The 27,996-nt window shown below is 48.2% G+C and overlaps 2 protein-coding genes across 3 annotated transcripts in view; both read left to right on the plus strand.

Annotated features, from left to right (window-relative positions):
* LOC126540811 (uncharacterized) lies at positions 1-27,077 on the plus strand. Its single transcript, XM_072286559.1, has 6 exons — positions 1-152; positions 4,527-4,655; positions 23,576-23,680; positions 24,629-25,232; positions 25,440-25,642; positions 25,742-27,077. The coding sequence occupies exons 1-6, from the start codon at positions 1-3 to the stop codon at positions 26,148-26,150; spliced, it is 1,602 nt and encodes a 533-aa protein (XP_072142660.1). The 3' UTR covers positions 26,151-27,077.
* Positions 1-27,996, plus strand: part of LOC140215985 (uncharacterized) — a 93,925-nt gene that overhangs the window by 50,318 nt on the left and 15,611 nt on the right. The window lies entirely within an intron of this gene.

A 27,996-nucleotide genomic window follows, 5' to 3' on the forward strand; every position in this document is an offset into this window, starting at 1 on the left:
ATGTACCAGCTGCCAAAGTGCCTCACGGACGTACCGGGCCTGAAACACGCGGTGTACGCCGAAGACGTCACCGTGTGGACGCATCAAGGGTCCATCTGGGACCAGGAGGGCGTCTTACAAAGAGCTCTCGACATTATTCACGCCTATGCCACGTAAATGGGTTTAGACACTGTCCCAGACAAAACAGAGTTTGTCGTCATTCATGGTGGCCTATCTTTGGGAAACTGGTAGAAAGGCAGTCTTTTAAACTGTACATCGGTGACCGACCTGACAGACAGACAGACAGACAGACAGACAGACAAAGAACTTTAATGACAAGGTCCTGAGAAGCTTTGCCCTAGGGCGGAGCTGCGGGCCGCTCCCACGTGGGGACTGGTAGGCCGAGCCTAACCGCCGCATCGTGGGCTCTCTGGACAGCCCAAGTTTGACGTGCATATTTTGAGCTCCGGATGGCAGAGCTCCATTCTTGTTCTGTGATGCGATTGCGTCCCTGTAACGAGGGGCATCGCCAGAGCATGTGTGCCAGATTGCTAACAGCCCCACAGTCGGGGCAAGTAGAGCTGAAAGCCTCTGGAGTGATCGTGTGGAAAAGGGCCAGGTTTGGATAGCACATCGTTTGAAGCATGCGTAATGTGGACGCCAGAGGTCTAGCCAGTTTGATGTGAGGGGGAGGATAAGTCCTCCTACCGAGGTGATAGTGCGTAGTAATTTCGCTGAAAGTAGTGAGAATGTCCCGAAACTCGAGAACCCCGGAGTCTGAACTCGATCCTGCTCCCGCGCGGTGGTTTAGTGCGCGCGCTTGGGAGTGGGCGATGTCATTCAGATTGGGAAACGAGTCAAGCTGGGGGTCGAGGTGAGCCGGAAACCACGTGACGGTGTGCGGAGAGATTGTTTTGTTCTTGAGAATCTTGTGAGCCTCCTCAGCGATGGATCCTGAAGCGAAAGCCCTGACCGCCGATCTCGAATCAGTGAAGATTTGTGATCTGCTGTTGTCTAGGAGTGCTATAGCAACTGCGGCCTGCTCCGCTCTGGTTTGTGTTGAGCACTTCAGGGAAGCCGCATTCACTATCTGTCCGTTGTGATCAACGAGGGCAATGGCGAAGTTAGACGACTGTCCATATTGGGCTGCGTCGACAAAACATGCAGAGTAGGGATCGTCCTTGGTACGCTTGAGAAGGGCGAGGGCTCTTGCCCTGCGTCTGCCTACGTAGTGTTGAGGATGAACATTACGGGGAAACGGTGCAACTCGTATGTTCTTCCTTTGATTTTCTGAAATTTCATGTTTCCGCTCTTCCATGAGGATAGGGTTGATCCCAAGAACTGCCAGTATCTTCTTTCCAGCCGGGGTACAGGATAGACGGGACAGTTGGGCTGACTCCTGGGCCTCGATTATCTCGTCCAATGTGTTTTGCACTCCTAGTTGCATAAGGAGGTCCGTGCTCGCCCGTAACGGAATGCCTAGTACTTTTTTAATACTTTTTCTGATGAGCGTGTTTAATCGTTTCTTCGCGTAGTTATACCAGTTGTGCATGGCTGCCACATAAACTATATGACTCATGAGGAAGGCGTGGAACAACCTGAGGAGGTTGTCTTCCTTTAAGTCTCCACGCCTATTCGAGACTCTGTTGATGAGTCTCATCATGTTCTCAGTCTTGGCTGTGAGCTTGTTGAGCGTCGTATTGTTACTGCTATTGGATTCGATGAACATGCCAAGGACCTGAATGGTGTCTACTCTGGGGATGGTACAGCCGCTTTTAGTGTGGAGTTTGATGTTTATTTCAGATAACGGTTTCCAGCCTCTAGGTTTGGGACCTCTCCTGACTGGCCTGTAGAGGAGGAGCTCAGACTTGCTCGGGGAGCATCTAAGCCCCGTATTTTCCAGGTACATCTCTGTTTCATCTACAGCCTCCTGTAAGCCTAATTCAACAGCTCCTTCGCTTCCTCTGGTGCACCAGATTGTGATGTCATCAGCGTAGAGCGTATGATTGATCCCTTCTATGTTGGAGAGCCTTTGCGATAATTTCTTCATGGCGATGTTAAAAAGCAGTGGAGGGACTACCGTTCCTTGTGGCGGGCCTCCGGGGCCCAAATTGAAATTGTCGGACCTGAGGTCACCGATTGTGAGCGTGGCCTTGCGATCTCGTGGGAACGAGCTTATGTACCCGTGGAAGGCGTCTCCCAAATTGAGCTCTGAGATGGAGTTCAGAATGTGAACATGGGATACATTGTCAAAGGCTTTCTCCAGGTCCAAGCCTAGGATGCCTCTGATATCTCTTGTGGTGTTGTCAATGATTTGGCATTTGATGAGTTTCATCACGTCTTGCGTTGACAGGGCCGTACGAAAGCCGATCATGTTGTACGGAAACAATCCTTGTTTCTCGATGTGCTTAGAAATTCGATTATGTATGACATGTTGCGCTACTTTCCCCACGCAGGACGTGAGGGAAATGGGTCTGAGGTTTGATAGACTCGGGGGCCTTCCAGGCTTTGGAATGAGGATGACCGAGGCCATTTTCCAGGACTCCGGGACAACCCCTCGTTCCCATATTCCATTAATCTCCTCTGTCAACCATTCTATAGAGCAGTCGTCCAGGTTTCTGAGGGCGCGGTTGGGGATACCATCAGGACCAGGGGCAGACCTGCCATTTAGATTCTGGAGAGCTTCCCTTACTTCGCATGCCTTGAAGGGGTTATCTAGCTCGGGGCAAGATGAGCCTTTGTAGGGGGGGATAGTCTTCGTCACTCGAGTTGCCCAGTGGCCGATAATTGCGAGCGAGTCTGTCGAGTACGGTCTGCAATGTCTCTGATTGTGATGCCTGGTGTAGAACCTTCGCTATTACTTGTCTTTGGTTTGACTTGGTGTTGGTATCATCGACCAGATGCTTGAGGAGGTTCCATTTAGCTCCAACTCTCATCTGGTCATCCACGAAATTGCAGACCTCATCCCACTGTTGTCTGCTCAAGGTTTGGCAGTGATCTTCTATAGTTTTGTTGAGCTCCGCGATCTTTTTTCGGAGCCTTCGGTTGAGTTTCTGCCCTTTCCATCTGTTCAACAGTGACGTCTTAGCTTCTAGAAGATGAGCGAGGCGGCTATCCATCCTGTCTACCCCCAGTTCAGTCTGGATTTTCTTTGTCGCCGCGCTGATATCTTCCTTTAACTGTTCAGCCCACTGCTCTAGGCTAAGTGCTGAGTCATGTGTTTGTGCTCGCTCTTCCCTAATCTTGCGAAAGCAATCCCAATCTGTAATAGTGAACTCTGAGGTCCCCGCTTCTCACGTTGACGGAGGTGGCCAGGATGTTGTGGTCACTGCCAAGGTCCACTTGGAGGTTGGACCAAGATGCCGATTCCACATTCCGTATGAAAAAGAGATCGGGTGTGGTATCCCTACAGCAGGAGTTGCCGATCCTGGTCGGAAAAGCCGGATCTATTATAACCGTGAGGTTATTATTGACTATAGTTTGCCATAGGTCAACGCCCTTGCGGTTAGCTTGTTGGTACCCCCATGCTTGATGCAGAGCGTTGAAGTCTCCGGCCACCAGGAGTGGAAATCTCTTGGCCTTGCTTGTAGCCCTGTTGATAATTGCCGCAAATCTTTGCCTGAGGTCTTTGGGTGTACTGTATATCTTAAGTATAAATATACTTGTCTTGAATGGTCCGCTGGGGATAATTTCAACAAGGGAGTGTTCAACCTTATTAGATTCAAGATTCAGATCGTGGGCTATGAACGCACATTTGTTGGTGACTAATGTGCTGATTCCCCTCTTCCCATCAGCATATTGGGTATGCGACTTATAGCCTGGTAGGGTGACCGTACCTGTGAGCGTTTCTTGTAATAGGATTACATGTGGCTTTTTCGGGTGGGTCCGAATGAACTGTTGGAGGACATTCCTTTTACGATGGAATCCCCTACAGTTCCACTGCCAGATATTAATGACCCTGTGATGTGCCGCCATGGTGGGACGTAGCAGATAGCTTGTATTATAAAATGCTGCGGAGCGCAGCCGCTGCCGACCTTTCAGTGTCGGTGTTATTCACTTTTTCCAACGGTGTAACTGAAGCCATTGTAGAAACGTGGCGTTCCAGATTGTCGCATCTGATTCCTAGTACTCTGACCGCCTCCGCAAGTTTGTCAATAACAATTTGAACTTTTTCGAGGGATTCATCAATTTTATCGATCGTTTTTTCCAATTTTCGAACACTGGCGCTCTTGTCTGAGGCATGAACTGCCAGCGTTCTCTTTTTGGGTAGACTATTGGCAGTCGGTTCCGCTACGGGGATATCCATGGGCGTTTCTACTGCAGGGGTCTGACTGGGTTGAACTGTCTCTCGCTTGCTGGCTTTTTTTAGTTCTGCAATTTCTGCTGTGAGCTGCTTCATTGCGTATTTTAACGAAGCGTTTTCTCTTTCCAATTGTGCAATCCTGTTGTGCTCTGGCGATTGACCCCCGTTACCTATTTCGGTGATTCCTTGACACGGTCAGCCCATGTGGTACCACGGTGAGCAGGCTCCTGGATCTGAACTGCAGGCCTCCGGATCTGAACTGCAGCCCCCGGGAACGAGAGTGGCCTCTGGAGCGGGAGCGGGTCCCAGGGGCCTTGCGGCCCCTGGAAGACGAGCGTTCCGTCGAGCGACCTCTAGAAGGGGCACGGTCCTGGTAGCCGCTATCTTCGCTGCCAGGGTCTCGGGATCGGCTCCTGGATCTGTGCGAGCTGCTGAGGGCCGGCTTGAGAGGGGTTGGCGACCCAGTTGGTTGTTTGGATTGGTCGCGGTTGCGCCGTTCTATTTTCCGTTGTCTAACTACAAACGGAAATTGGAACCTTTGCTTGCAGGTTCTGTCAGCCGTGGGATGAGGGCCTCCGCAGAGGGTGCACTTCGGTGTACATTCGTGCTTATCGTCCGGGTTGCTCGCACCACAGCCGCGGCAGATGGCATTTTCAGGGGCTGGGCAAACGTCAGCTCTATGGCCAAGCTTTCCACATGCATAGCAAACGTCAGTTTGTCTGCGATAGAGTGAGCATTTGATCAAACTGGGACCGCATTTTACGTAGTCCGGGACTTTGAGTCCATCAAACAGGATGACTACCATGCCTGTGTTCTTGATTCGTATCACCTCGAGGGCGCTTGGATTCTTGGGTTGAATGATGAGGCGTTTGAGCTCCTCTCGATCGATGGTGGGATCAATGTCATGAATAACCCCCTTGCACGAGTTTTCAGGGGCTGCGATATATGCACTAACTTCGTAGCTTGCTTGTCCAATAAGTATAGCTTTCACATCGGCGTAGGCCATGGCGTTGCGTTTTGATGGTGTGCTTGCCACCAATATGTTTTGAATTTTGTTCGGACATATAATATCCTCCGCCGTATCCGCCTCCGTAAGTCTAGCAGCGGTAGTGAGGGCTTGGGCAACTCTGAAGTGGCCCATCTTCTTGATGTCCTGTCCTCCACGGGGACGGATTATGATTCGAACATGCTCTTTCGGTAGGCGAGGCAATCTCGAAGCAGTCGTTAGCCGTGTCTTGACACTCGCCGTAGCCTGGCTTTTATTCCCGCCACGTCGCATGTCGGTGACTCGGCTGCCCTGCCCGAGCGGGTCCTTGATGATGGGCTTTCGCTTGTGTAATGCCGTGGTCCACCCAGCGCTTTCATTGACTTCGTGGGGAGAGATATCCTCACCCTCAACGGTGATTTGCATAGCCGTAAACATCGTGGCTTGAGCGTGCGGAACCGCGCTGAGCTCGCCCGCCCAGCCTCTGCCGGGCAGAGGTCGCATAGAACAGTCCTCGAGCGATTGCGAAAATATCCACCCACCGTTTAAAACTTGGTATCGGCGGAATCCTTGCAACTTTAGCCGTCGATTGGTGCCGACATCTTCAAGATTTAAGCAAGTTCTCGACCTTAATCATGTAGAGAAGCAGGAGAAGCAGATATTGACGCACGCTCTCGTTTCTTCTTCCTCTTCCTCAGCGTGACCGACCTATCACACGGAAATCTACTATCCGAATACTCGGTATGCACTTAGACGAGAACTGCACAGCGAGCACTTGGTTCCAACGGCTTACGAAGACCAGCAAACAAATCCTCCACGCATTACGCAGAATCTGTAACCACACCCTTGGAGTAAACAAATGCGAAATGCGGCAGTTCTCTCTAGCTTTTCTTGTCTCCCGTATCATGTACGGGCTGCCGTATCATCCAGTCAACCGCACACAGATACACGCGCTCGACCATTTACTTAACGAAGCCAAACGCATTGTTACTGGACTTCCAAGGCAGACAAGCCTCGAAGCGCTCAAAAGTTGTAGCAAACTCAACAACCTGTCCGACCTCGTCGACATGCACATCTATACGCAGGAGACGAGACTTCGCGACACAAATGCCGGGCGGAACACACTCATGCTCCTTGGGTATGACGTACACACAATGCCCATTTTGCCCAACAAAACGCCGCCGTGGGAAATCACGGCTCTCGCCAATGGCAGGCCACTTCCTCGGAGCGTAATCGGCGAATGCGGCGCCTTGCATATGCCAAGAGGCGTGCTAAAGCTGCGGTTTACTCCCCTTGACTGAACGCATCGTATACACGGACGCTGCACTTCTGCAGATGGCGCTAGCAACACCTGTTATGGCACTGCGGGGTACGACCAGACAAATGAAAATCAGAACCAATGCCATCATATATCAGCAGAAGCAATGTACAGCTCCCGCGCAGAGCTAATGGCCATCCTAGATTATTTGGAGTGGGCCCTCGCAACTTTGTCTCAAACTGACCCTGTTCACCATCTTGTGTACACAGACATCCAGGCTGCCCATCGGAGATGCGCTAATGTTCTTTAACCAGATCCCGTACTGCAGAAGATCCGGCACCATGCACGCCTGCTCCGCGAATGCGGTCACGATGTTACCGTCCACTGGGTCCCTGCGCACTGCGATATACCCGGAAAAGAGAAGGCTCATAGACTGGCGCGCGCTCATCTCTCTACCGCGCTAGCCAGAGCCTCCGATACTCCTTATCCTCTCCTAGCTACCACACCTGAGGTAGCAGATCCGATGGCAGACTAGCATGCGACCAAACAATGACGTGCCGCCTACCTCACAGCAGTGGACAATCAATCCGTCGCTTCCTTCGAAGGTGTTCATACGGCGAGAGTCAGTCTTGCTTCGGAGAATTTAGACAGGCACCTCCTCACTCCTCACTTGCTGAACAGTTTCCACAGGGGTGGCACACCACCGCCCGTAAGTGGATTCTGTTGCATGTGCAAATGTCGCGCTGATCTTAACCACCTGTGTTCGGAGTGCCTCCTCTACATGCCGCCTTGGCTTCGTGCCCTGGCCACCATAAAGGGGACCCTGGCCTTCTTCTCTCCGGACTTGGACTTGCATGGATATCACGCCTCTGGACCATGCCATCGAGCTCTGGCGAGCACTGCTTTTGTTGCTCCAGGACTCGGCGGCGCCATCGGTCGGCGATCGGCTCCGCGACAGCCACTAGAGTCATGCGGTAACCCCTTAGCTGCCTCGAGGATGTTCGTTAATAGAAAGGAGGCAGCCTCACCCTTCCCTTTTGTAATAATACCCCTCCCTTTCCACCGCAGCGCCCTCGGCGCATTCTAATGTGAAATAAACGTGGTTTCATTCATCTTCATCCATTCATTTACTACATTAAACAGTTGCAAGCATGATAATTCACCCATATATCGTACTTGCTCGTTCAAAATGTTCTTGATGTTGAGTTTGATTCACCTTAGGGCATTTATTTTCGCAGTGGTGAAGCGCTGCATCAAGTTCGTGTAGAAAAATAATGCATCAGTTCTGATAGCTTCATAACTTCCATGCGTTTGATTGGGAACCAGCAGTGTGATCTCTAGTAGTGTCTAAATTAGCGCACAAATGTTCTAATTTGTGATTTTAATAATACTTAAGCGGCTGACATGCATTGTACTTAGGCAGACATCAATATTATGGACAGTAGGAATATTTATTTAACTTGCTGCTTAAGCACCCTTGAACAAACAGTATTAACATGTGTTCTGTAGTCACAAACCATTAGAATATATATGTCACACCTTTTGCATTTTGTATTGCAGAATTGCCCTTTTCAATTTCTGACGCAGTCAAAATTTTTGTTCCAGACATGCAGCAATGAGGGCGGCCCCAGTATGAAGCAATACACTCCCCGCACTACATAAAAGCTGCTGCCTGCTACAACAAGGCGATTGTGTGAACTTTGGCTGCTACTACAAGGTAAACACCGGTTCAGAAATAAGTATGCTGAATATATGCTGCATTGGCTTGCTAGTCTTGAGGTACATGTCATTTGTTTGTAGTAGATGATATGAATGTTTGTTCATATTTACGGTTCAGCATAATTGGTTCGAACATAAAAGGAAACACTACATGAGTTTGGCTAATATGTGCTGTATCCCATGCGTCACTGTTCTTCCCCAACAGAGTACATCAGAGTACATCTTGGTCATCACAGGAGCCCCCATCTGCACGAACAGGAAGGGGCGGGAGCGCATCTGCAACGCTTTTACACATGAATAAAAAAGTGGATGTAGAAGTATTTGGATAAGATATCAAATCTACGGACTGTGTCAAGACTGAAAAGAGCTTCAGCCAACATTCCACGAGCACGGACATTGGCCGAGTCATCCAGGTACCTCACAAAGGACTTCCTAAAAATTCTTCGTGTTCAGGTGCACCTGCAACCTCTGACCAAGCACGGACGCCGCTGGACAAAACAGTCCCATCAGTTTGCCCTTAATCAGCTTCCAGGCCATGTCCAATTCCATTTGTGCCAAGTATAATCTTTTTTTTTCTATTAATCCAAGAGTTTTCATTGCCCTTTCCTGTTAGAGATCATTCTTCCTCATCCAAACAAAAAGGTCCACCGATTCTTCACTCATGCTTAATACCGGTTGCAGTCTAGTAGCATAACATGTGTGTATCACTATTTTCTAGTGTACGTTGCCATGTGTCTTGCATTAACCTATGCACCGTGTGCTATGCAGCATTTTACTTTTCTTAATGTTTTTAGCCTTCAGTGTTTGCATAGCAGAGTGGCTTCTTTCTTGAATGCAAGCTTTCTCATACCCATATTCCTAGTATCGATGATGATTGCTCTTCTTTCTCGATAGTCTGAGTCATTGCGCAAGCTACACTTAAGTGAGTGATTGCACAATCTGGTTTCGCTGCCCCACATGGTTTTGGTCGTCATGTTACATTTCTCGGATGTGGGGGCCTGATAAGTTGCATTAGGAAGCAGTCTCTCGAGGTAAGCTTTTGCTCCTGCAGCCCGCACAGTGGCATACACTCCCAGTGTACAGACACTGTAACTGGTGCTCCCCGTTCGTTCTTCCCTGCTGTAGCCATGGGCAAATTGTGCTTGCGGGCTTTCTCGGCCGTGTTTTGGTGAGAACGGAGAGCAGCATAGGTGCTTAAATGGTCCGACGTGTATGAAGCTGATAGCCACATGCGTGGAATGGCCCGCAAAAATGGCTGCCGAAGCTGATGCCCGCGAAACCGATTTGTCCATATTGAGACAAAGTGGGGCACCAAGTGCGAGCCACACAGTAGTGGCCCCCGAAAGAAAAAGAAACGTGCAGGTTAAAAAGGAGATAACGCTAAAATGCCGAGTAGTCCATGTCGTTGTGTTGGTTGCTGCGGCAGATGCCTGCGTCACCCGATTACTTCACAATACAAGTTGCTCACCTTTAACGGCGACTGTCGCAGCAAACAGGTGGGACACTGCCCAATCCGTTTGCGCTGCTGATTGTCGCTCGTTACCAGACCGCCATGTGCAACGACGACGGTGAGCCGTTTATGAGATCGCGACAATGATTTGAGCGTATCTCGACATGGAAGTTTTATTTCTGCTCTTGCTAGAGAATGTGTACTGCTTGCCTTCTACCAATGAAGTCGCACGTTGTATTCACTAATTTGCGGCTTCTTTGCAAGGGCGTCAGCAGAGGCTGTTTGGTCCCCTGGCAATTAAAACGCACCAGCTACGCGGCAGCCAAGGCAACGAGGCATGCCGCATAGGCAGCAGGGCGAGCACGGCGCGTACCAGCGTACGCTACTGGCATGGAGAAAGGAAAACTTGCTTCCTCCATGGACGACCGCACGCCAAGTTTCATCCTAGACGCCAGCGCTCGTTTCTCCCCTGGCGGAACGATTTCATCTCCAACGGGTGTAGGTTTCCGCCACCGCTTCCCTTAGCGGTCGCGCTCGCGTTCAGATCGCGCTCTTGTTTGCGACGGCGCCTCTTCGGATGACCGGAAATTATTATTGTGTTGTTAACTGTCACGAGAGCAATGTAAACACGAAAGGGTTGATGCCACCAGTGAAATTCTGCCGATTCACAAGAAAATGGTACGATATAAGCAGACGACACACATGGATTACTGCGGTGCGCCGAACGAAGTAAACAACTGGAAAACGAAGCGAGCTCGTTCATTGATCACTCCTGAGTGTATGACGGTTTTTATATGTAACCCACATGAATTTAATAATTACTCGGTACATAATCCTTTTATTCATATAAAAACTTTAAGTTGTTCAACGAGCGCTTGTCCTGTCTTCTTTCTCGTGTTTCGTTTATGTGTGCGCTGCCCAAGAATGGAAACCACTTCTGTTGTATGCGCTAGCAGTGGCCGAAGTTCACGCGTGCCGAGAAATTGAATATGTGCACGATGCATTGAGCATGACCAGAGTTCATTCCCGCTTCACCACTGCACCGATCGATCGAGTTGCTGGACGATACACGCCCGCGTCTTGGTCGCGCCGACATTGCTGAAGCAGGAATGATTACTAATACTTTCAACTTCCGTCTCTTGAGCACTGTTAAAAAATGGCCAAGCTGTCTACACAGCTGCTGCTATTCCATATTGTAGGGGACGCACTAGTTAAAGTTGTGTTCGCATGTCATACTTGTGCTATGCAGCGATATATTTTTGAGAGCAGCATTCCAGGCAAGTTGGTAATCCATTACTTAAATGATATTGCGCGACAAAAAAACGACACGGACGTGAGAGACGACATACCAAGCGTTTGGTGTGTCGTCTCTATTTTGTCGTCTCGTTTGGTGTGTCGTCTCTCTAGTCATCGATATATTTTGTTTATTTCCGCACAGTGTCGATGGAAGACCGTTGTCGCCATCAGAGACAACACAGATTTGTAGCAAACATATTGTGAGAAACTGCAGAAAATTACCGACGATTACGTTACTTCCTAATGCGAAATTTGAGCGCAGCAAATAAGCTGTTTCACCTTTTCGATAGATTGAGGCAAAGAAATCGAGCAACACATGTATGCGCTATCACAGAATTTTTTTTTTATTTTTCACACGTATTCCTTCAACAAAGACTCCACTAACAGTTCTTGACAGTCATGAAGGAAGCTTTGTGGTCGGAGAAATAGACTGATATATGTTCGACTTGGTACACCAATGCTTGATTCTCAAAGACGAGATCTATACAAGTGCCTCGCGAGGTTGTCACAGCCGTGGGACGCGTTACGAGCGAGAGGAACGGGATGTTCTCCCGCATAAGTGTTAGGAAATTGCTGTTTGTCTTTATGTCAACATTAAAGTCCCCCACTACTAACATCGGTGTGGATCGATGGACAGTTAATGCGAGTTGCAGGAAGTGCACGACGTCTTTCGTGAGTGCGGTAGCCGGCGCTTTGACAACCGGAGACTCGCAGGAAGAGGGGGGAGGGGGGCGGCGTGTACACCCAGCGGCAAACGATGGGGGCAGAAGCGCGCGCAGCAAGCGGACAACACGATAAAGGGAGGAGGGAAGAGATAGCAGCGACTGACTGATGCCGCTGACGCCGATAGTGAGTCAACCCCAGCTGCGGAGTTGGTTTCAGGGACAACGCCGCCGATGCCGACACAAACAATATGATACCCTCGCTTCCGCAGCGCTAAGAACCAGGTCTAGCCGTGGGAAGGTGGTCACGTATTCGTCGACGTGCCGGGGCCTACGTGAAATAACCGGCGCGTCGGCAACTGAAGAGCACCCTATCCGCCACACAAGAACAGGGGGGGGGGGGGGACCCTTTCCTCCTCTTTCTGCATGGCGGCGACGGTGTTCTATGCAGTCACGTTATCTTGACTCTCTAGCGGCGTCAGCGGCATCCAGCGGTATCAGTCGGTCGCTGCTAGCGCTGGGGGGATGAAAGGGGGGCGGAGCTGGTTACGAGGCCGACGACAACGCCGACGACGACGCGAAACCCAGGAACGGACGCCAAAGAGCTGCGCTCTAAAATGACTTTAGCTCGTATGTGCCGCATCGTATGTGCTGACAATTTTTCCGGCGGTACATACGATGTAGTTTCCAATCACCTGCTCAGCGTCACTTACATGGTTAAGCAGACGCTGCCCTTTCGCCGCATTGCAGCCATAAAAATAATCGTCAAGCGTACCGATCTTCTTAAAGGCAAATAGAAGCGTGTACAGTCTGTTTCACACTTAGGGGAAAACTCGGAACGTATTGCATCGCGATGCGGCAAGCAATGGAGTCGTGTGGTGGCAGCAGCTCGAGCAGGCGCAGACGCTCGAGGGGCGGAGTCGTGATCTGCGTCGTCTGCTACGGCTGCGCGCGCTGGCCGCATTGTCGGGAAGCGTGCTACTGTCAGGGGCAGTGCACGTATATTTCTTCACTGTGTGTGCTACCGTAATAAGCAGCGACAAGACGCACTAAGATGTGCTCGCAACGTGTTCAGTCTTTGTTTGACTCGAAAGGAAAACAAAGCACTCAACAATGATAACTATGGGAGTCGAACACGATGAAACAAACGGATACGATTAAATGAATGTTTTAGGTTCAGACAATGAGCTGGAAATGATTTTTCTCGACAATCATTCGCTACACCAGACAGACTCTGCCCGCCGGCGGGGAATTGGACACGTCACTCACGGAACTTCAGTTAGTATCTCGCCATGTCCCCAGCGGCAGCGATGACAGCGCTCATCCTGGAAGGCAGTGAAGTGCAGAATGACTTGATCAGGGATGTGTTCATTCGCAGCACGTCTCAGTCGCTGACGATGGTGGATCGAAGCCTATCATCGGGTGACTGATAGAGGGGATGGTGCGCGAGCGATACTTTCAACGAGCCCCAGACATTTTAAATGATGTTGGCGCCCGGGGATTGAGGCGGCCACTCCAAGAGAGTGACTGTGTGCTCTTCTAGCAGTTGTTGCACCACACGAGCAGTGTGGATCGGCGACCTATCGCGTTAGAATATATAGTCGCCTTCCAGAAACGGGCCGTCAAGAATGTATGGAATCAGTACGTCGTCTATGACGGCCCTGCAGCGATGAACTTACCTTCGAGGCATATCAGTTGGCATCGCACAACGCATAGTAAAGAATACCGGCTCATTTCACGCCGTAACGATGAGATCGGCGCCCTGCAACTGATAGTAGAACGTTTAGCGACAATGCGGCCAGCGCGCGCCGCCGTTGCAGACGACGCCGTTCAAGATCCCGCCCGCGCGAGCTGCTGCCGCCGCCTGACTCAAGCGCTCGCCGCATCGCGATGCAATGCGCTCCGAGTTTTCCCCTAAATGTGAAACAGACTGTACACCGCCCTTCACGCGCACACACGTAGGCACACACCGCGCGCGGCGCGAAGCGTGCCCAAACACGCGCAGTGCAGGAGGCAATCAAAGCGGCGCGAACGAGAGATCGGAGAGGGGTACCACCCGCTAATAGAATTTTGCTTCGCATGCGGCGCTCTCAGCGCCGGCGCAGCAGCGCCGCTCTATGTCTATGGCTACCGGCAAAAAGCGGCCATAATAAATTTTGCTCCAAAAGAACTTCATTTCCGCTTCATGTTTGAGCAGCGCCATCTGTTGTCCACCTACGTAAGCTCCATGCGCTTCCGCTGCTTATTTTCGTACCACTGTGGAAGCTACAGTTTCTCTTCTCTAAAGCTGGTTCTTTATTCTATGGACAAACCGGCGCCTCTTCCCGCCGGAAAGATGTGAAAGGGCGAAAAATTGGATGGGCAGGTAGGGAGAGAATACTTAAAGGCAAAGCGAGGGCGATGTTAAGCAAAGTCCTTTTTCAATGCTTTCGCTCACGTGATAGTTCAAGGCGTCGTGATACCGCCTGGGCCGTCGGGCGTGGGGGAAGTACAAAATTCCAATCTTTTCCTCCTTTTCATCTGCCAGTGGTGGCGCAATTTATCGCTGGCGGCAGGGCGCAGCTGCGCTCTTGCTTTTTTGTGTGTTTTATACTTCTTTTTCGATATATCGGCGAAACGACGGATGTGCTCGACGAATGTGCGTCTTGTTGTCTGTAGAGGTGACCGTACCCCAGGGGTGAATCTCCGCATGCCTGCCATTGGCTGTTTTTGAGCAGACACTCTTACGACGGTAGCTCCAAGGTCCCCTTCAGTTATGGCCCTAGCATGCGGGCGATACTTTGGCAAAATGGCGGCGCACACGATTGTTTACGTCGTCATGGTAAAAGAAACAGCAGGCGCGCGGCACCTTCTCACCCTAGCGCTCTTTCTTTTTGTTAAAACGACCCGCTCCGGTCCCTATCCGCCCTTCCCCATGCCCCGCGCGGCTTTACTTCTGCTTTTTTTTTTATCTGTCCGAGGCGCGCTGTTTTTTACTCGCGCGCGTGGCTACCCCAGGCATTGTTTTTGAACTGGCACGTGGTGCGCCGTGGGTTCTTTATGCGTTAACACGCACACAGTCTTGTCCATACTTTCAGTATGCCAGCATATGCCAGAACATATGTAAATATCACTTCCAAGACAACAGATCTTTGGCCTCGTTTTATTCACTTCCGTTTCCGAAACCAAACATTTTCGCATAACTTGGTATGATACACGCTCAGAAAATGAACAATACTGAAAAATGCATGACATGTACATGACTACTAAACAATCCAAAAGTTCCCAGACAGTGAAATAAGAAAAAAATATAAAACTCAAGAAAACGGGAAGGCCGTTTCATGTACACACATATAAAAGATTTTTATACACTGCCCTAAAGACCAAAGTGTAGAGGAGTTTCTGATATGTACACTGAGAGCTTCTGATATACTCACTGAGATATTGCACAAAACTATATGACGTATATGGCATAGTCATGACAACTAAACAAAGGGAAAATTCACTGGTAATGGCGAGAACTATGACACGCAAAATACCTAAAGAATAGAATAAAATGCGAAGATTGTTTGATTGACAGCCATACCAAAAACAAAAACGAGATCTTACTTATAAACCTGCACAAAAGCATATGCAATGGGTGATATGTTCATTAGTACTGAACAAAATGAAAAAGACATGGCAAAACAAATATAACATTGTGCTGAAACTGAAATACACATTATCGCATTATTTTGCACTTGGCCACAACTTGAGTAACGGTGACAAGGGGGAACAGAAGGTAATCACCTTTTGCAGCAGCACACAGAGAACATTCACAGAAAGGCCTATTCCTCAATCAAAGACCAGGTAAAATAAGCCAACAACACGACTTTTCTTTCACCCCGAATGCAATGCTTAGCAGTAAAATTACGTCACTTAAGGCACTAAGTCCTACCTATCGGGCATTCCTTTGTGAAAGGAGTGCCCAATAATTCAATAAATTTGCAATTCTCAATAAATCTGCATTTAGAACACTTGAAATGCTTACGTTTTCCAGAAGAAAAAAAAGCCTACCATGCCTACACATGAAGGTTGTTCGCGCGGTTTTCCCATCGGCGATTACTGAGATAATACACGAACACGAACAGTAATTTTTCAGCTGTTAGTACGTCTGTAGAACGTGAGACAGAAAAAGCACTGAGGGCGGGATGGAAAGCTGGCCAAGTTACTGAAGTTGCAGAATGAGACTTGGTACAGAAAAACGCAAGTCATAGACCAGGTGTCAATGAGGAGGAGCTTATATTTGTCAGCTTTCTCTACCGGTAAGAGGGAAGTGTAGCACAATCAAGGGGCAACGACGTCCTGAGACTTATCGAGCACACACATGGACAGGGCCGTGTTCGCATGCATGCGCTGTGTCATGTCCTTCGGTCTGCGGGATCACCTGTTGTCTTTAGGCACCCGGAACAACCTTGCAGGGCTTGTTTTTGAAGTATTCGTGCACCACTACATGATGCACGAGCAGTGCGTGTCGTGAAACGGATCAAACATCGCAGAGCACAAGCGCACAGCTATCGAGGACCACGAAACTGACGAAACTGCACACGCCGGTCAAGGCACAGCAGCGCACGCTTCCTGATAACAGCAGATAACGAAACATGAAACGTCATGCAGCGGGCTAAGCTTGCGCCGGGCCGTCGGGCGCGCACGCAAAGTCGAAGTCGAGGGAGTTGCGAAAGAAGGCAAAGGGAGAGGAGTTGAGAGAAGGGGCGAAAGGACACGGCTTCCTGGATCGGCAAATGCGGGCGCGTGGCGATCTAGAAGGTCGTACAAGGCGAGCGGATTTGCTTTCCCGCCCTCCCGATGGATGGCGCCAAGTACCTCTGCCACCGGAGCGGCCGAGTTTCCTAGGCCGGACGGTAAATGCATTTTCTTCGAAGGATTGGCTACGACAAGCATCTGGAACGAGCGAGCGCCAAATCCTATCGTTTATAGGTGTTACGCGTATAAGTACGCGTATAGGTGTTGCATTTCCGAGAATTGCCTGTGCGGCTGGGGACACCTTTGCATTTACTGTGCAGTGAGGTTGTTTATACCAGGGGCGTAGCCAGGGGGGGTGGCTTATGGGGCTTCAGCCCCCCCCCCCCCCGAAATTTTTTCGTGCTCTCCATGCACGGCCGACCAAATCAACCTCCGGCGCCGGAAATCATTCTCGATTTTGTCTAGAATGTCCTTTTCACGCTCGAAAAGACATTTCACCGCGAACATTGCGAACTTGGGCTGGATTTCGAGTCAACATCCATGCACCGGGGTAGTCACATAACGCAAGGAGCCCTATCCAAGCACTAAGTTTCAAGGGGGTTTTGATGGCGAACGGGCTCGCCGCGGTGTCTCGTCGAGGCTGCGGAATCTAAGGAGCGCATGGATGTCGCTTCCAAAACATTATGGGTATAAAGTTCTCATTAAGTTTTGATGCGAAAGGTAGATTTACATTTCCAAAGTTGTGCTTTAGATTTTCAATTGCGGAACTTTGTGGGTTTAATGTTGTTATAAAGATTTGACGCCAAAGGTGCGTTGACTTTTCTAAAGTCTTACATCCGAACATACAATGAGACAAACCTAATCAACACACTATCAAACAAGTTGACAAAGCACGCGGCGAGGTCCGATGAGACGAAGCGTTGTAGTGGTTCATTCGTGCCATCATGTCACATAAAAAATATCAACATTTTTTTTAACCTACGCCAGTTCATCCATGTCAGCTAAAGTAACTACGTTCTTATTTATTTCTTGTACTTTGACTTTTATTCACAAGGACACATTGAGCCTCTTCAATTTTTTGTTCTCACTGCCCTACCTGCGGGCTGATAGAGCCAGCCAGAGCGCATGCGTTTTTCTCGTGTTGCCCCACCATCGCGCAGCGCACTTCGGTGCGCGTTCGGTTTTCTCTGGCCGAGTGAATTTTCGCCTGGCAGAGTTTTGGACGCTTTGTGGCTAGCAGACGAGAAAAGGAAGCAATGCTCGCTCGCCTCCATCACTGTGGGAACTCGACGGATTGCACCGCGTTTCCGTGAGCACAACCTCTCCGGAATCTCTTGTCTCGCTGGTGTAGGATAGCGAGCAGTAAGCGTATGGTTCTCGGTGGACCAAGCGTCTCACGTTTTCTTCGATATTTCTTCGGTAGCCAGATTAGGTGCCCAAAGTAGGCATTCGATTGTGGCCAACATGCTTTCCTTTGCGTTTTTTTTTTTTTTTTCATTTCGGTGCCCCCGCCTCACAAACGGGAAAAAAATGCATTGTTGCGGCGCAGCGAACTGTGGCATGGTGAAAGTTCGATTTGGTTACTTCTTATTTTGCGGAAAGTAATGAGCCACGGGAAGCTTCAGTTGGCGGATACTCTTATTATATTATTGCGATAGCAATTATATGGACACTCCAGACGCATTCCTGCCGTCACCGTCGCCCTCATGTTGTGTATAAAGTCCAAGGGCGGTGTCTTCGTGACCGCGCGCCGCATGCTACACGTGCGAGTGAACGTGGGGGCGGGGGGGGGCGGTGGAGTGGAATGGGTGAGCCGACGATGGTCGCTAAGCCTTGTGTGCGCAAAGGAGAAAAGCGGGGAGCAAGCGCGCCGACTTCCGTCGCGCCCGATACATGGGGGGAGTGGAAGGAATGGGGGGCAGAATCCAGGATTCCGTGAATCTGTGATTGCGCAGCATGTTTATATGCCTTGTTTGATGCATTATATACAGTGACTTTTTCTTAGATACGTAGATTTATTGGAGACTTGTACGTATATTTAAATATCTTGAGGTTTTGTGTATACCTGCAGCGAACTTTGTTTCTAGTGACACTTTTTTGCCCTTTATCAAGTTCGATAAGCATCCATGAACTGGCAGAGCGTGTGGACATCAATCACGGTTCGCTTCACGCCATAATGCATGAACATCTCCGTTATCAGCTCTTGTGTCTGCAATGGATGTCCAAGATTTTGAACCACCGCCAGAAGACGGAGAAGTTCGGCGCTGCCTTGACTCATCTGATCCGGTATCGTAATTAGGGTGACCACTTCTTCTCTGCAATTGTGATCGGGGATGAACCATGGGGCCACTACTACGAGCCTGAAACACGACGGCAAAGCTTACAGTGGAAACATTCGAATTCAGCGCACCCAAAGAAAGCAAAGGCCGTCATTTCCGCCGGGAAGGTGTTGAGTTCTTTTTTTTTTTTCTATCGTCGGGGGCCATTACTGATAGAATTTGGTAAATCTAGAAAACCTATCAATTATTTCCGATATTGTGAAACGCTGGATCGGCTGGGGTCGCAACCAAGAACAAACGACGTGGAAAATTGACGAATGGGGTCATCTTGTTCCACGACGATGCCCGTCCCCACGTCGCTGATGTGGTTAATATAAAACTGGCAAAGTTCAAGTGGGAAACGCTGCAACATCCGCCACAGAGCTCACACCTGTCGCCTTGCGACTTCCACATTTTGGGGCAACTGAAGAAACAGCTCAAACCAACAAGATTCGTGTCGGATGATGACGTGAAAGAGTCAGTTGCAGGCTTTTTGAAGCAGCAACCCAAGGAGCTTTATTAGACGGAAATCACGCGACTCGTTAGTCAATGAGACAAATCTATAAATGCTCATGGAGACTACTCTTAAATAAAGTGCCCTGTTTGTCACATATTCGCATTGGCTCACTTTCATTTGACTCGCCCTCGTATATCTTGCAGAACTGCTTTTTGTACGTGCTCTCTGTTGCGACTATAATTTCGGCGCAATTGCTGACTATACACGACCGGTGACAGCTGCTTCTGCGTAATACATGTGAACAAATGACAGCGTCATTGCGATTTTTCTCTAGCCATTACATATGTACAGGAATGTGAAGAAGGTTCTTGAATGACAGTTTCATTAACACATTTCTCCTCAACTTGTTCATTTCATGGCCTTTACATTTTTGATATCAGTGGCATGCACTGCTTTGCTGGTTTCGAACTGATCTAGTTCTAAAGTTCGTGTGATATTTTCTTTACTTATCAAATAGACAAAATACATGGAAGCATTGAGATCAGTTATGTTGGGCGCAATTTTTGGCACATACGAGTATAATATTTTATGAAAAACTACATATTTTACTTGTACTGACAGTGCGTAGCGTTCAAGAATTCGTTTGAAGCATCTTTGGCAATGGCAATGCAGTTATTATTTATGTATTTAATACCTAGGCAAATTGTTTAAGAGGAAGCTTTATCTTGGGCCCAACTCCGACGCGGCCTATTCAGATACATGTAAAACGCAGAAAAGCTTTTCTGAGATAACCCCTGGATCTCTTTGAATGAAATATTTTGCACTTTAGGGAGAAAGCTAAATTCTAGTGTCTGCTGCAAGTGGAATTACGATTTATGGTCTGAAATTTATTTAAATATTTTAAAAAATTCGAAACATCGAAAAAAAAGCCTGATGTTTAAGAACTAATAGCTCTGCATCAATAACAGATATCGCGGTTCTGTAAACGGCATCTATTCTAACAGTCAAAGCGGACAAATTTGGTATGTCAGTTTGCATCTTACGTGAATTGCTTACTTTGTGTACAGTGGTTCTGCAAAAGCCCTATTTCCATAATACTAAAGTTCTTGAGATTCATGGGTAACATATCAATTTTGTCCGCTGTATATGTGCTATTAGATGCAATTCACAGAACTGCAAAATTATTTTTCATTGTTGAGTTGCAGCGTATTAAACTTCATAGTCTCGTTTTCTGAAAGTTTTTGAATTTTTGCAATGTTTAATAAACAATTGACAACATAAATGAAAAACTCGCAACCAAAAGTCAGTAGGATTCAAGTTTTTATATTAAATGCCACAAACCTCGTCAAATTTGGTGCAGTGGTTGCCGAGAAAAACGAATTCTCCGTCAACATGTATTTACATAGGAGCACCCGACCTAAAGCTTTCTCTTGAGGAGGCCGAGCTACAATGTGAGCCCCCCCCCCCCCCCCCCCCCGATCAAAATTTCTGGTTACGCGACTTGTTTATACAGATGTGTTGCACGGCATGCGTGCGTACAAATTTGTGTGCCTATAAGTATGTGCAGTTGCAGGTCAGTCGTGATTTTGTATGCGTTCTCCTTTTTTTTGCCTGTCTGCGCGAAATGTGAACTGCATGCAAAGCGTGTTCACACCTGTAATAGGATACCGAACAGTTAATTGGGCTCTGACTTTTTGTTAAGCCGAAACTCACTTATTCGTGGCATCAGGATGTCAGCTTTTGTGTTTTGACAGCTGTGCTTCTGTAAAGGAAGTGACTAAATCATGCACTTTGTTAGTGCGACTTACGCAATGCTTGCTTTCCTTCGTCCTGTCATAAACCGATCTGTCTCACACGCGTAGCGTCTATTTCTTCTGATGATTGTGACTTGCGCCGCACTTTGTTTCCTGATGAACAGTGTAAATTAATGAAACTCAAAAATACCTACCTTACCTGTTATAAATGGCGCAAAGTTATTCCTAATTTTCACAGTGTACGTAGATGCGAGGTTGTAGCGCCTTTAAACTATCGGAACTTCTAGTTTAATTGCAACGTGGCACCGAATCGCGCGCTTCAGAAAATGCAGTTTCTGCTTGCCAGTCGCGTTGCTTAATTAGTAATTTAACTATCTTCTCCAAGGTAAAAAATTTTACCTGCATGTGTGCTGATATTTTTATTTCAAATGTTATTTTATGCGCATATTACTCAGGCCGATCTTCGTTGGCTGTCTTTTTCGGTGGGTCGTACAGTTGCTATATTGCTTCTTTGTACCGTAATCTGTTACTTGGGTAAACATATTCAAATAGTGTTTTTCTTTGCTCTTGGAATGCATTTAATGTGCTGTATTTGTAAAGTATTTGGGCAAATACTTTCTGAATTTATTGAATGTGTCACTCTTCATTTTTTACGCGATCGGTTGTAGTTTTTGATGTCACGAGACGCAATCAAGCACTACTGCCCTATCCACACAAAGGTGACTTTATTTTTAAGCTGAAGCTGGCGGATTTATATGATCGTATGTATTTTTATGTTCGTGAATGAATACACCGTGTTCAATATCCCAGTAGTAGCACCATATTTACTTGAATGCCTTTTCTACGTAAACGAATAAATATTTGTTGTATATTGTGAATCGTTTGGTGGCATGCAGAGCTATTATACTACGCGTTTGGACGATCAACTTTTCCACTCTGACCAACCTCTGTATTGCCTGTTGCCACTGAGAAGGCGATGCGCAAAGGTAAAGCCTGCATATTGTCGCGAGAAAAAGTGCGCATATGTCGCCACTATGAGTTGGCGCCACGCTCGTGCAGTCGCCACTTTGGACGACAGTAAAAAAATGCTGCGATATGTATCCGAGTGGCATTTTTACAATTGCTAGTCGGTATAGCGGGGTGTGGCGTTTCTCGCGGCGCTCGACGTTTCTGCGCAGGCGCGAATAAGAGCGGGTGCGAGAGATAAAATCTGAGGGCCTTTGCTCCTTGAAATATAATATGTGTTCACAAACGGGCTCCTAGACCGCCACTAGACTTCGGCCTCCCATGGGCCTCTGCCTCGCTCGCCGGCCACCGCCCCTGGATGATGCTGACGTATGCTGCCTGACACCTACCAACACCCTCTAGGGAACTTAAGGACTTCTGGCTGACCCTCTTCCCTTGAGCTAGGTCACGCAAAAGAAGCCTACATAGAAGTTCCGTGCAGCGTGCTACGAAGCTACGAGCGGCGCACCTGTGTTGAAAATGAAGCGCGGGAAATATACAATGGTTAACCCCGGCTATTCGGAGAAGACAGAGGGGACGATGGCGGCGACAACAATTTGATCAGTACCAGGAGCCCTGCCGCTCCTTGAATAGCTTCGGGGTTAAACAAGTCCCGGCATGCTCGGCCATGTTGTTGCATGCTTCCGAACGCACATTTTTTTCTAGACGTGACCAGTGCTTGTAGTCTCAACACTTGTGCTGTGCTTGCGATTGTGTGTACCGCGAGTCTTCATTGCCCCGGAATGTGGAGTGTCATGCCAAGGTATGCCTAATAAGTGCTGCGTGCCCAATAGCCGGTGCAATTATATATGTATACATGTAAAAATCGGGGCAGAGAAATCATGTCTTCAAGTTTCCGCAAGATGAAGAAGCCCAGAGTGCCTGGATTAGGGCGCTACCGCGTGCAGACTTAATTGTATTACTGCACTTCATGGTAAGATGTTGAGAAGTTCTTTAAATAGTTACTTTTGAAAAATACGGGAAGGTTAATTGCTCAATTACAGAAAGTGCCATTAGAGAAAGTAATGATTCCTCAGAGTTCGACGCCTGCGAGGATGGACACAAATGTGAATTTGTGGTAAGGCACCTTTTGTGGTGTAGCACGAATATTTTATTGAAGAACTACTGCGTCAAGATGAATGACACAAATATTGGATGGCAATGCTAAGGCAAGGAAGAGGAAAGCTTAAACTCTGTGCAATATGGCAGCTGTTTCCTTGTAAATAGCTGCACGAATGTGTTATATCCCATTTCTAAACTTATTTGAGTTGGTGTGAGTTAGTCGACTGCGGTAATTAGTGCGTGGAAAGCGAACTTATTCGTTTAAGCATAATCTAGATTGGAATAAGTAAATGTGTCCCAATAATTTTGTTCATACGCAATAGACCCTTTGCAAAAGTACGCCACCTGCCGAGTAAATCGAGTTTTGGTTTCGGTTGCGAAAAGCATCCTGGGAATGAATTCGCCATGTTGCGGGGGAGCGCGGGCAGCGCGGGAGCGCCGTAACCGCCGTTGTTGGTTCTTTGTTCAATGACGAGGTGCTGCTGTAAGTTGGAGTTGTCAGGTGTCACTTCGACGCTGCTTTCGACATGAGCGACGTCATTTACCCGGTACACGGTTGGGAGAGTGACGTCGTGCCTCCCGCCACTCCGGGAGACGGCAAACAGTTGTGCTTCGACGAAGACTACGAAGGGCCTACGAAAGGCGTACAAGTTGGTGACAGAGAGCTACGTTGTTGCCTCTACAGTCTCCGTGAACTACTCCTGCAAAACGTAAGTTTTTGCGGCTGAATGATGCCAATTTCATAGATAACATCAGTAACAGCGCTGAGAAAGCTTGCAAGGCCAATACATTGCTGCGCGCAAGGATTCGGCATGTTGGGAAGTGCTTAATATCTCCTGCACCCCGCGCGTTTGTTCGAAGCCATGTAGTAGGCTATCTGAATGAAAGGGGATTAATTTAACCGAATTCGGTCATTCAATGTTTTGTTTTCAATGTGGCAATAGTTAGTTGTTGTAGTACTTGTAGCTTTATACACGGTGCGTGAACGCAGGCTCGAACGGAAAAGAACCACTTTGTTGAGGTGAATCGCTTACGAGGGTTTTACGCTCGTGGAACTGTTAAGCCGCTTGCTGATTACTAAACCGTAAAATACTTTATCTCCCGAAAAAAGAAGGCGGTTGTCCCGCTACCACCTGTTCAAAAATTTTGGGCTTTTCTTCGTAAATCTGCACTAAAAATGCTCGTGTTTCTGCCTCGCCACAACGCAGTTGTGGGCTAAGAAACCCAGCGTCTGATTTTACTCGAAAAATGTGGTGGACGCCGTGCCATTACGGAATTCAGGTATCACATTTTACACCATTGCTTGATCTCACAGCGTGTGTCCGACTACGTTAATCAACTTTGCCCCCTCAAGAGCACTTATGTGTAATTCATCTGCCCCGCAGCGAAGCAGACCAATCGGCGTAAATCTGATTGTGCACATGATTGCATAAGCTCGCAGTTGAAAAGCCATGCTACATCACACGCCCACACTGAAAAAATTGCGTATTTCCCAATGAGCCACGGTCCATTGCGTATATAAGCGGTATCCCCCCACTTCCCCCGATTGGTAACAAAAGGTCGCGTGCTTCTCATCGCAGTTGAAAGATATAAAGAATTTCGCGTGGCAGTCAAGCATAAACCGGGATTGTTCTACATTTGTATTCACTTCGTTTCAGGGCTAATACCATCTTTGTGAAGGCCAGCTGCTACAGAAGCCAACGAAATACCCTCTCACCATATACAGTCAAGGCAGCGTTGTCGCTTCACGGAGACATACTTGGCGGCCTTTGTGAGTGCGCTGCTGGCAAGCACGCATGTAACCATTTGCAAGCTGTGCTGAAGTTAGTGGCATTACTTCAAGTTAAAGGATACAAGGAAGCGCCAGAGCATCTCTCATCCACAGATTTGCCGCAGCGGTGGAGAGTGCCATGGACCAATCCGCTTCGCCGAACAAGTCTGCAGCAGGTAGACTGGCGGAGAGTAGGGGAGGGCGGGCAAGATTTGCCCCGCAGCTCTCGCCTGTATAAAGGCATTGCTGCAAACAAAGACCCGAAGCAACAGGAGGAATACATAAAGGCCTTTGCCGATGCACTGAAAGAAATTAATGGTATGCAGGAGTTCGCCAGCTTCCTCGACGCTGCAGACAGCTCAGACGTCACTGAAACAAAATTTGGGACACGTTTGAAGGGCTGCCTTCTCGACTACCAACAGTCTATGGTTCCTCATGGATTTACAGTCTTCATATCCAAAGAGCTAGAAGGGCCTCGGCCGCAAATATGGGCAAGTGCGGAGCTGTTTACGGGCGCTTTCCCTGTTCCACAATGGAAAATACCTGACACGTTTGATGGAGCCTCTGCAGTATTTCTTAAGGTACTAGTTTTATATTCTATATTCATGCAACATTGCCTTAATTTAGGCTCGAACAATCAATTGTTTCAGTCCCTGCACACTAAGACATAAAGTATGTCCCATTGAAATTCATTTCAGGGTATATGCATCACCCCAGCGGAGGCGCAGGACCTAGAAAGGACGTCTAGGCGGCAACGAAACAGCCTAACATGGCATCAAGGACGTCTTCACCGCCTTACTGCATTCAACTTCGATTTGGTCCTGCACCGGAAGAAGTGGACAAAGAAAGGCTTGATTAGTCTGACGACTCCGAAGGACCTGTCACGCGTTCAGCCCGACAGGTGCGTTCAGGCATGGTGTTACTGAAAACATATTGCAAATGCTCTTTTGTATTGGGCGTACACTCGAATTCCTGAAGCTTCACTGAATTCCTTTTCCAGGTACGGCATAGCTAACGAGAAAGACGCCCTCCTGAGGTACAAGGATACCTTGACAACTGCGGGACATCCTGTTGAAGTATTCAACTGTGGCCTTTTTGTCGACCCGTCCAGGCTATGGCTTGGAGCAACGCCTGACGCCCTAACATTTCACCCTTGTCAACCTTTTCCATGGGGGACAGTAGAGGTGAAATGCCCGTACTCCCTCAGACATGCCATCAGAGAGGTTCTCCTTTCGGAAAACTTCTTCGTTGCATTTGATGAAGATTGCCGACCTGAACTGAAAGTTTCCCATGAACACTACAAGCAGGTGATTGGACAGATGGGGATAACTCGCACACAGTGGGCAGACTTCGTTGTCTTCGGACCGCACTTTATTATAGTGCAGCGCGTGCGTTTCGCCGAAAAATAGTGGAATGACATGGTTCATGTGTTAGAGAATTTTTATTTTGACACTTTGCTCCCATTCTTCGTACAGCAGGTGAAAACATGAATATTGCATGAAGAGCTAAACATTTATGCAATAAAGGCAAGTAAGCTTTTGTAACAAACAAATTTGTAAGGGTTAGCAGCAGTAAAGCAATTTTTCCCACCAGTCACTCACTTTCGGTGATCAAAGGGCTTTGCATATTGCTCAGCACGGCACACACTGACCATACCTGGTTAATCAGTGGACCCAGGGAAAGTGGTACTGCCCTATCAAACATGTGGTAGCATTTGATTCGTTGTATTCTCCTTTCGACGTGAATTCGGAGTGAAGCGATTTCTTGTGTCCGCTGCACGTCATCCTCCTCAAATTGTTTTTGTGTCAAGAAAGGTGGCAGATTCAGGCCGACCCCTTTTTCTTGAAGTAGATCCTTGATCTTAGAGCCCTTCTCGGCCATGACAGTGTCACCGGGAGCAAACTTTAAGTCCGGAAAACCACTTCTGATCAGAATTTCGCGGTCGGAGAGCGACCTCATGAAAAGTTCTGATGCTAACGTAAGAAGACCATTTGGTGCCACGCCAATGAAGGCCTTAAACGTGTTCGCCGACTTGTAAGTTGAGTGCGTACCTGACTGCAAAACGAGGGAGCTAGGTACTTCACACTTCACCTCTGTGGCATCGATGATCACCCTTGTGCTTGGGTACAGCTCCCGAAATGCAGGAGGCATGTGCCTGTCAAACTTACTGCCTGGCACCCACAGAGTAAGTTTTCCCAGCTGGATGTACGTAAAATTTATCCAACCAGAAAACACTCTTGACACTGTACTTGCAGAAACACCGAAAATATGCCCGAGATGCAGGTGGAAAAATCCAGTTTTCAATTTCATCAGTGTGAGAAAAAATTCTTCCGCAGGTTCAAGTTTCAGTGGGCGTCCCTTAGCGTCCCCATGTGTGCTTTCATTTTCCAAGTATACATTACAGGCATTTTCACCCGGCTTCAGGTATAAAAGGAAGCATTGAAAGTGCTTGTAGCTAGATAATCCAGCGTAAAACTGCATGCTGTTGTCATCATCACGGAACCTCGCAAGCGAGAATGGCTTTCTTTCTTTTTTTGCTCGACTTTCTTTGTCTTCAGCTGCTCGTTGCATTTCTTGCAGCTGCTTTTTGACATGTTCAAGCTGCTCAGTTAGTGCTCAGTTAGCTTTTTGTTCTCTGCAATCAGCTCAATGTTGTTGTCGTTTACTGCGACGATGTCCTCTCTGAGCTTCCTTGCTTCACCTAAAGCCCTTTTAAGGTTCTGTACATGAGCAGACAGCTGTGAAACTTCTTCGCACCTTGCTTTTAGCTCCAGTTGAATTTTTTGAAAAGTGGCAATGCACGAGTGACAAGCCACATCTGCAGCAGTGTTTTGCGTCGCATGACCTTTGGCTGGTCGGCCTGCACCTTCGGATTGCTGTGGAGGCTCCCAGGTCATATCTCGGTCACTGTTGCTTTCACGCTGACTCAGATCAGTGTCGGGGCTTGCTGCTTGTAAAAGATGGCTTGTGAGACTCTTGCTGCAGCGCAGTGCTCGCTCCTTAGGTGGTCGACGCTGTTTCACAGGCTTGGCAAACACAAACTGCGTCGGCACAGCATTGTCTTTCAGAAAGCGTCGCCCACTGGCCACGTTTGGGATATAGTCATCCGGCTTGAAAAGTTACCGTAGCCTCTAAAGCGTTCCCACAATGTTTTGCTAAAAAAACGGTATACGGCAGCGGGAAAAGTTCGCTCCAAGCTCGTTTACGCGGGGTCAATGCAGCAGGACAACAGTGGTATGCCGCGAACAACACCCG

The sequence above is a fragment of the Dermacentor andersoni genome, chromosome 2 (assembly GCF_023375885.2).
Source record: "Dermacentor andersoni chromosome 2, qqDerAnde1_hic_scaffold, whole genome shotgun sequence".
Lineage (NCBI taxonomy): Eukaryota > Metazoa > Arthropoda > Arachnida > Ixodida > Ixodidae > Dermacentor > Dermacentor andersoni.

What these genes read in the sequence shown, in the direction of transcription:
- LOC126540811 (XM_072286559.1), top strand. Translation starts at nt 1, where the DNA reads ATGTACCAGCTGCCAAAGTGCCTCACGGACGTACCGGGCCTGAAACAC. An exon ending in ATTATTCACGCCTATGCCAC is followed by an intron (nt 153 to 4,526) that starts GTAAATGGGTTT and finishes TCTGAACTGCAG; the next exon opens with GCCTCCGGATCTGAACTGCA. An exon ending in GGCCTCGGCCGCAAATATGG is followed by an intron (nt 25,233 to 25,439) that starts GCAAGTGCGGAG and finishes AATTCATTTCAG; the next exon opens with GGTATATGCATCACCCCAGC.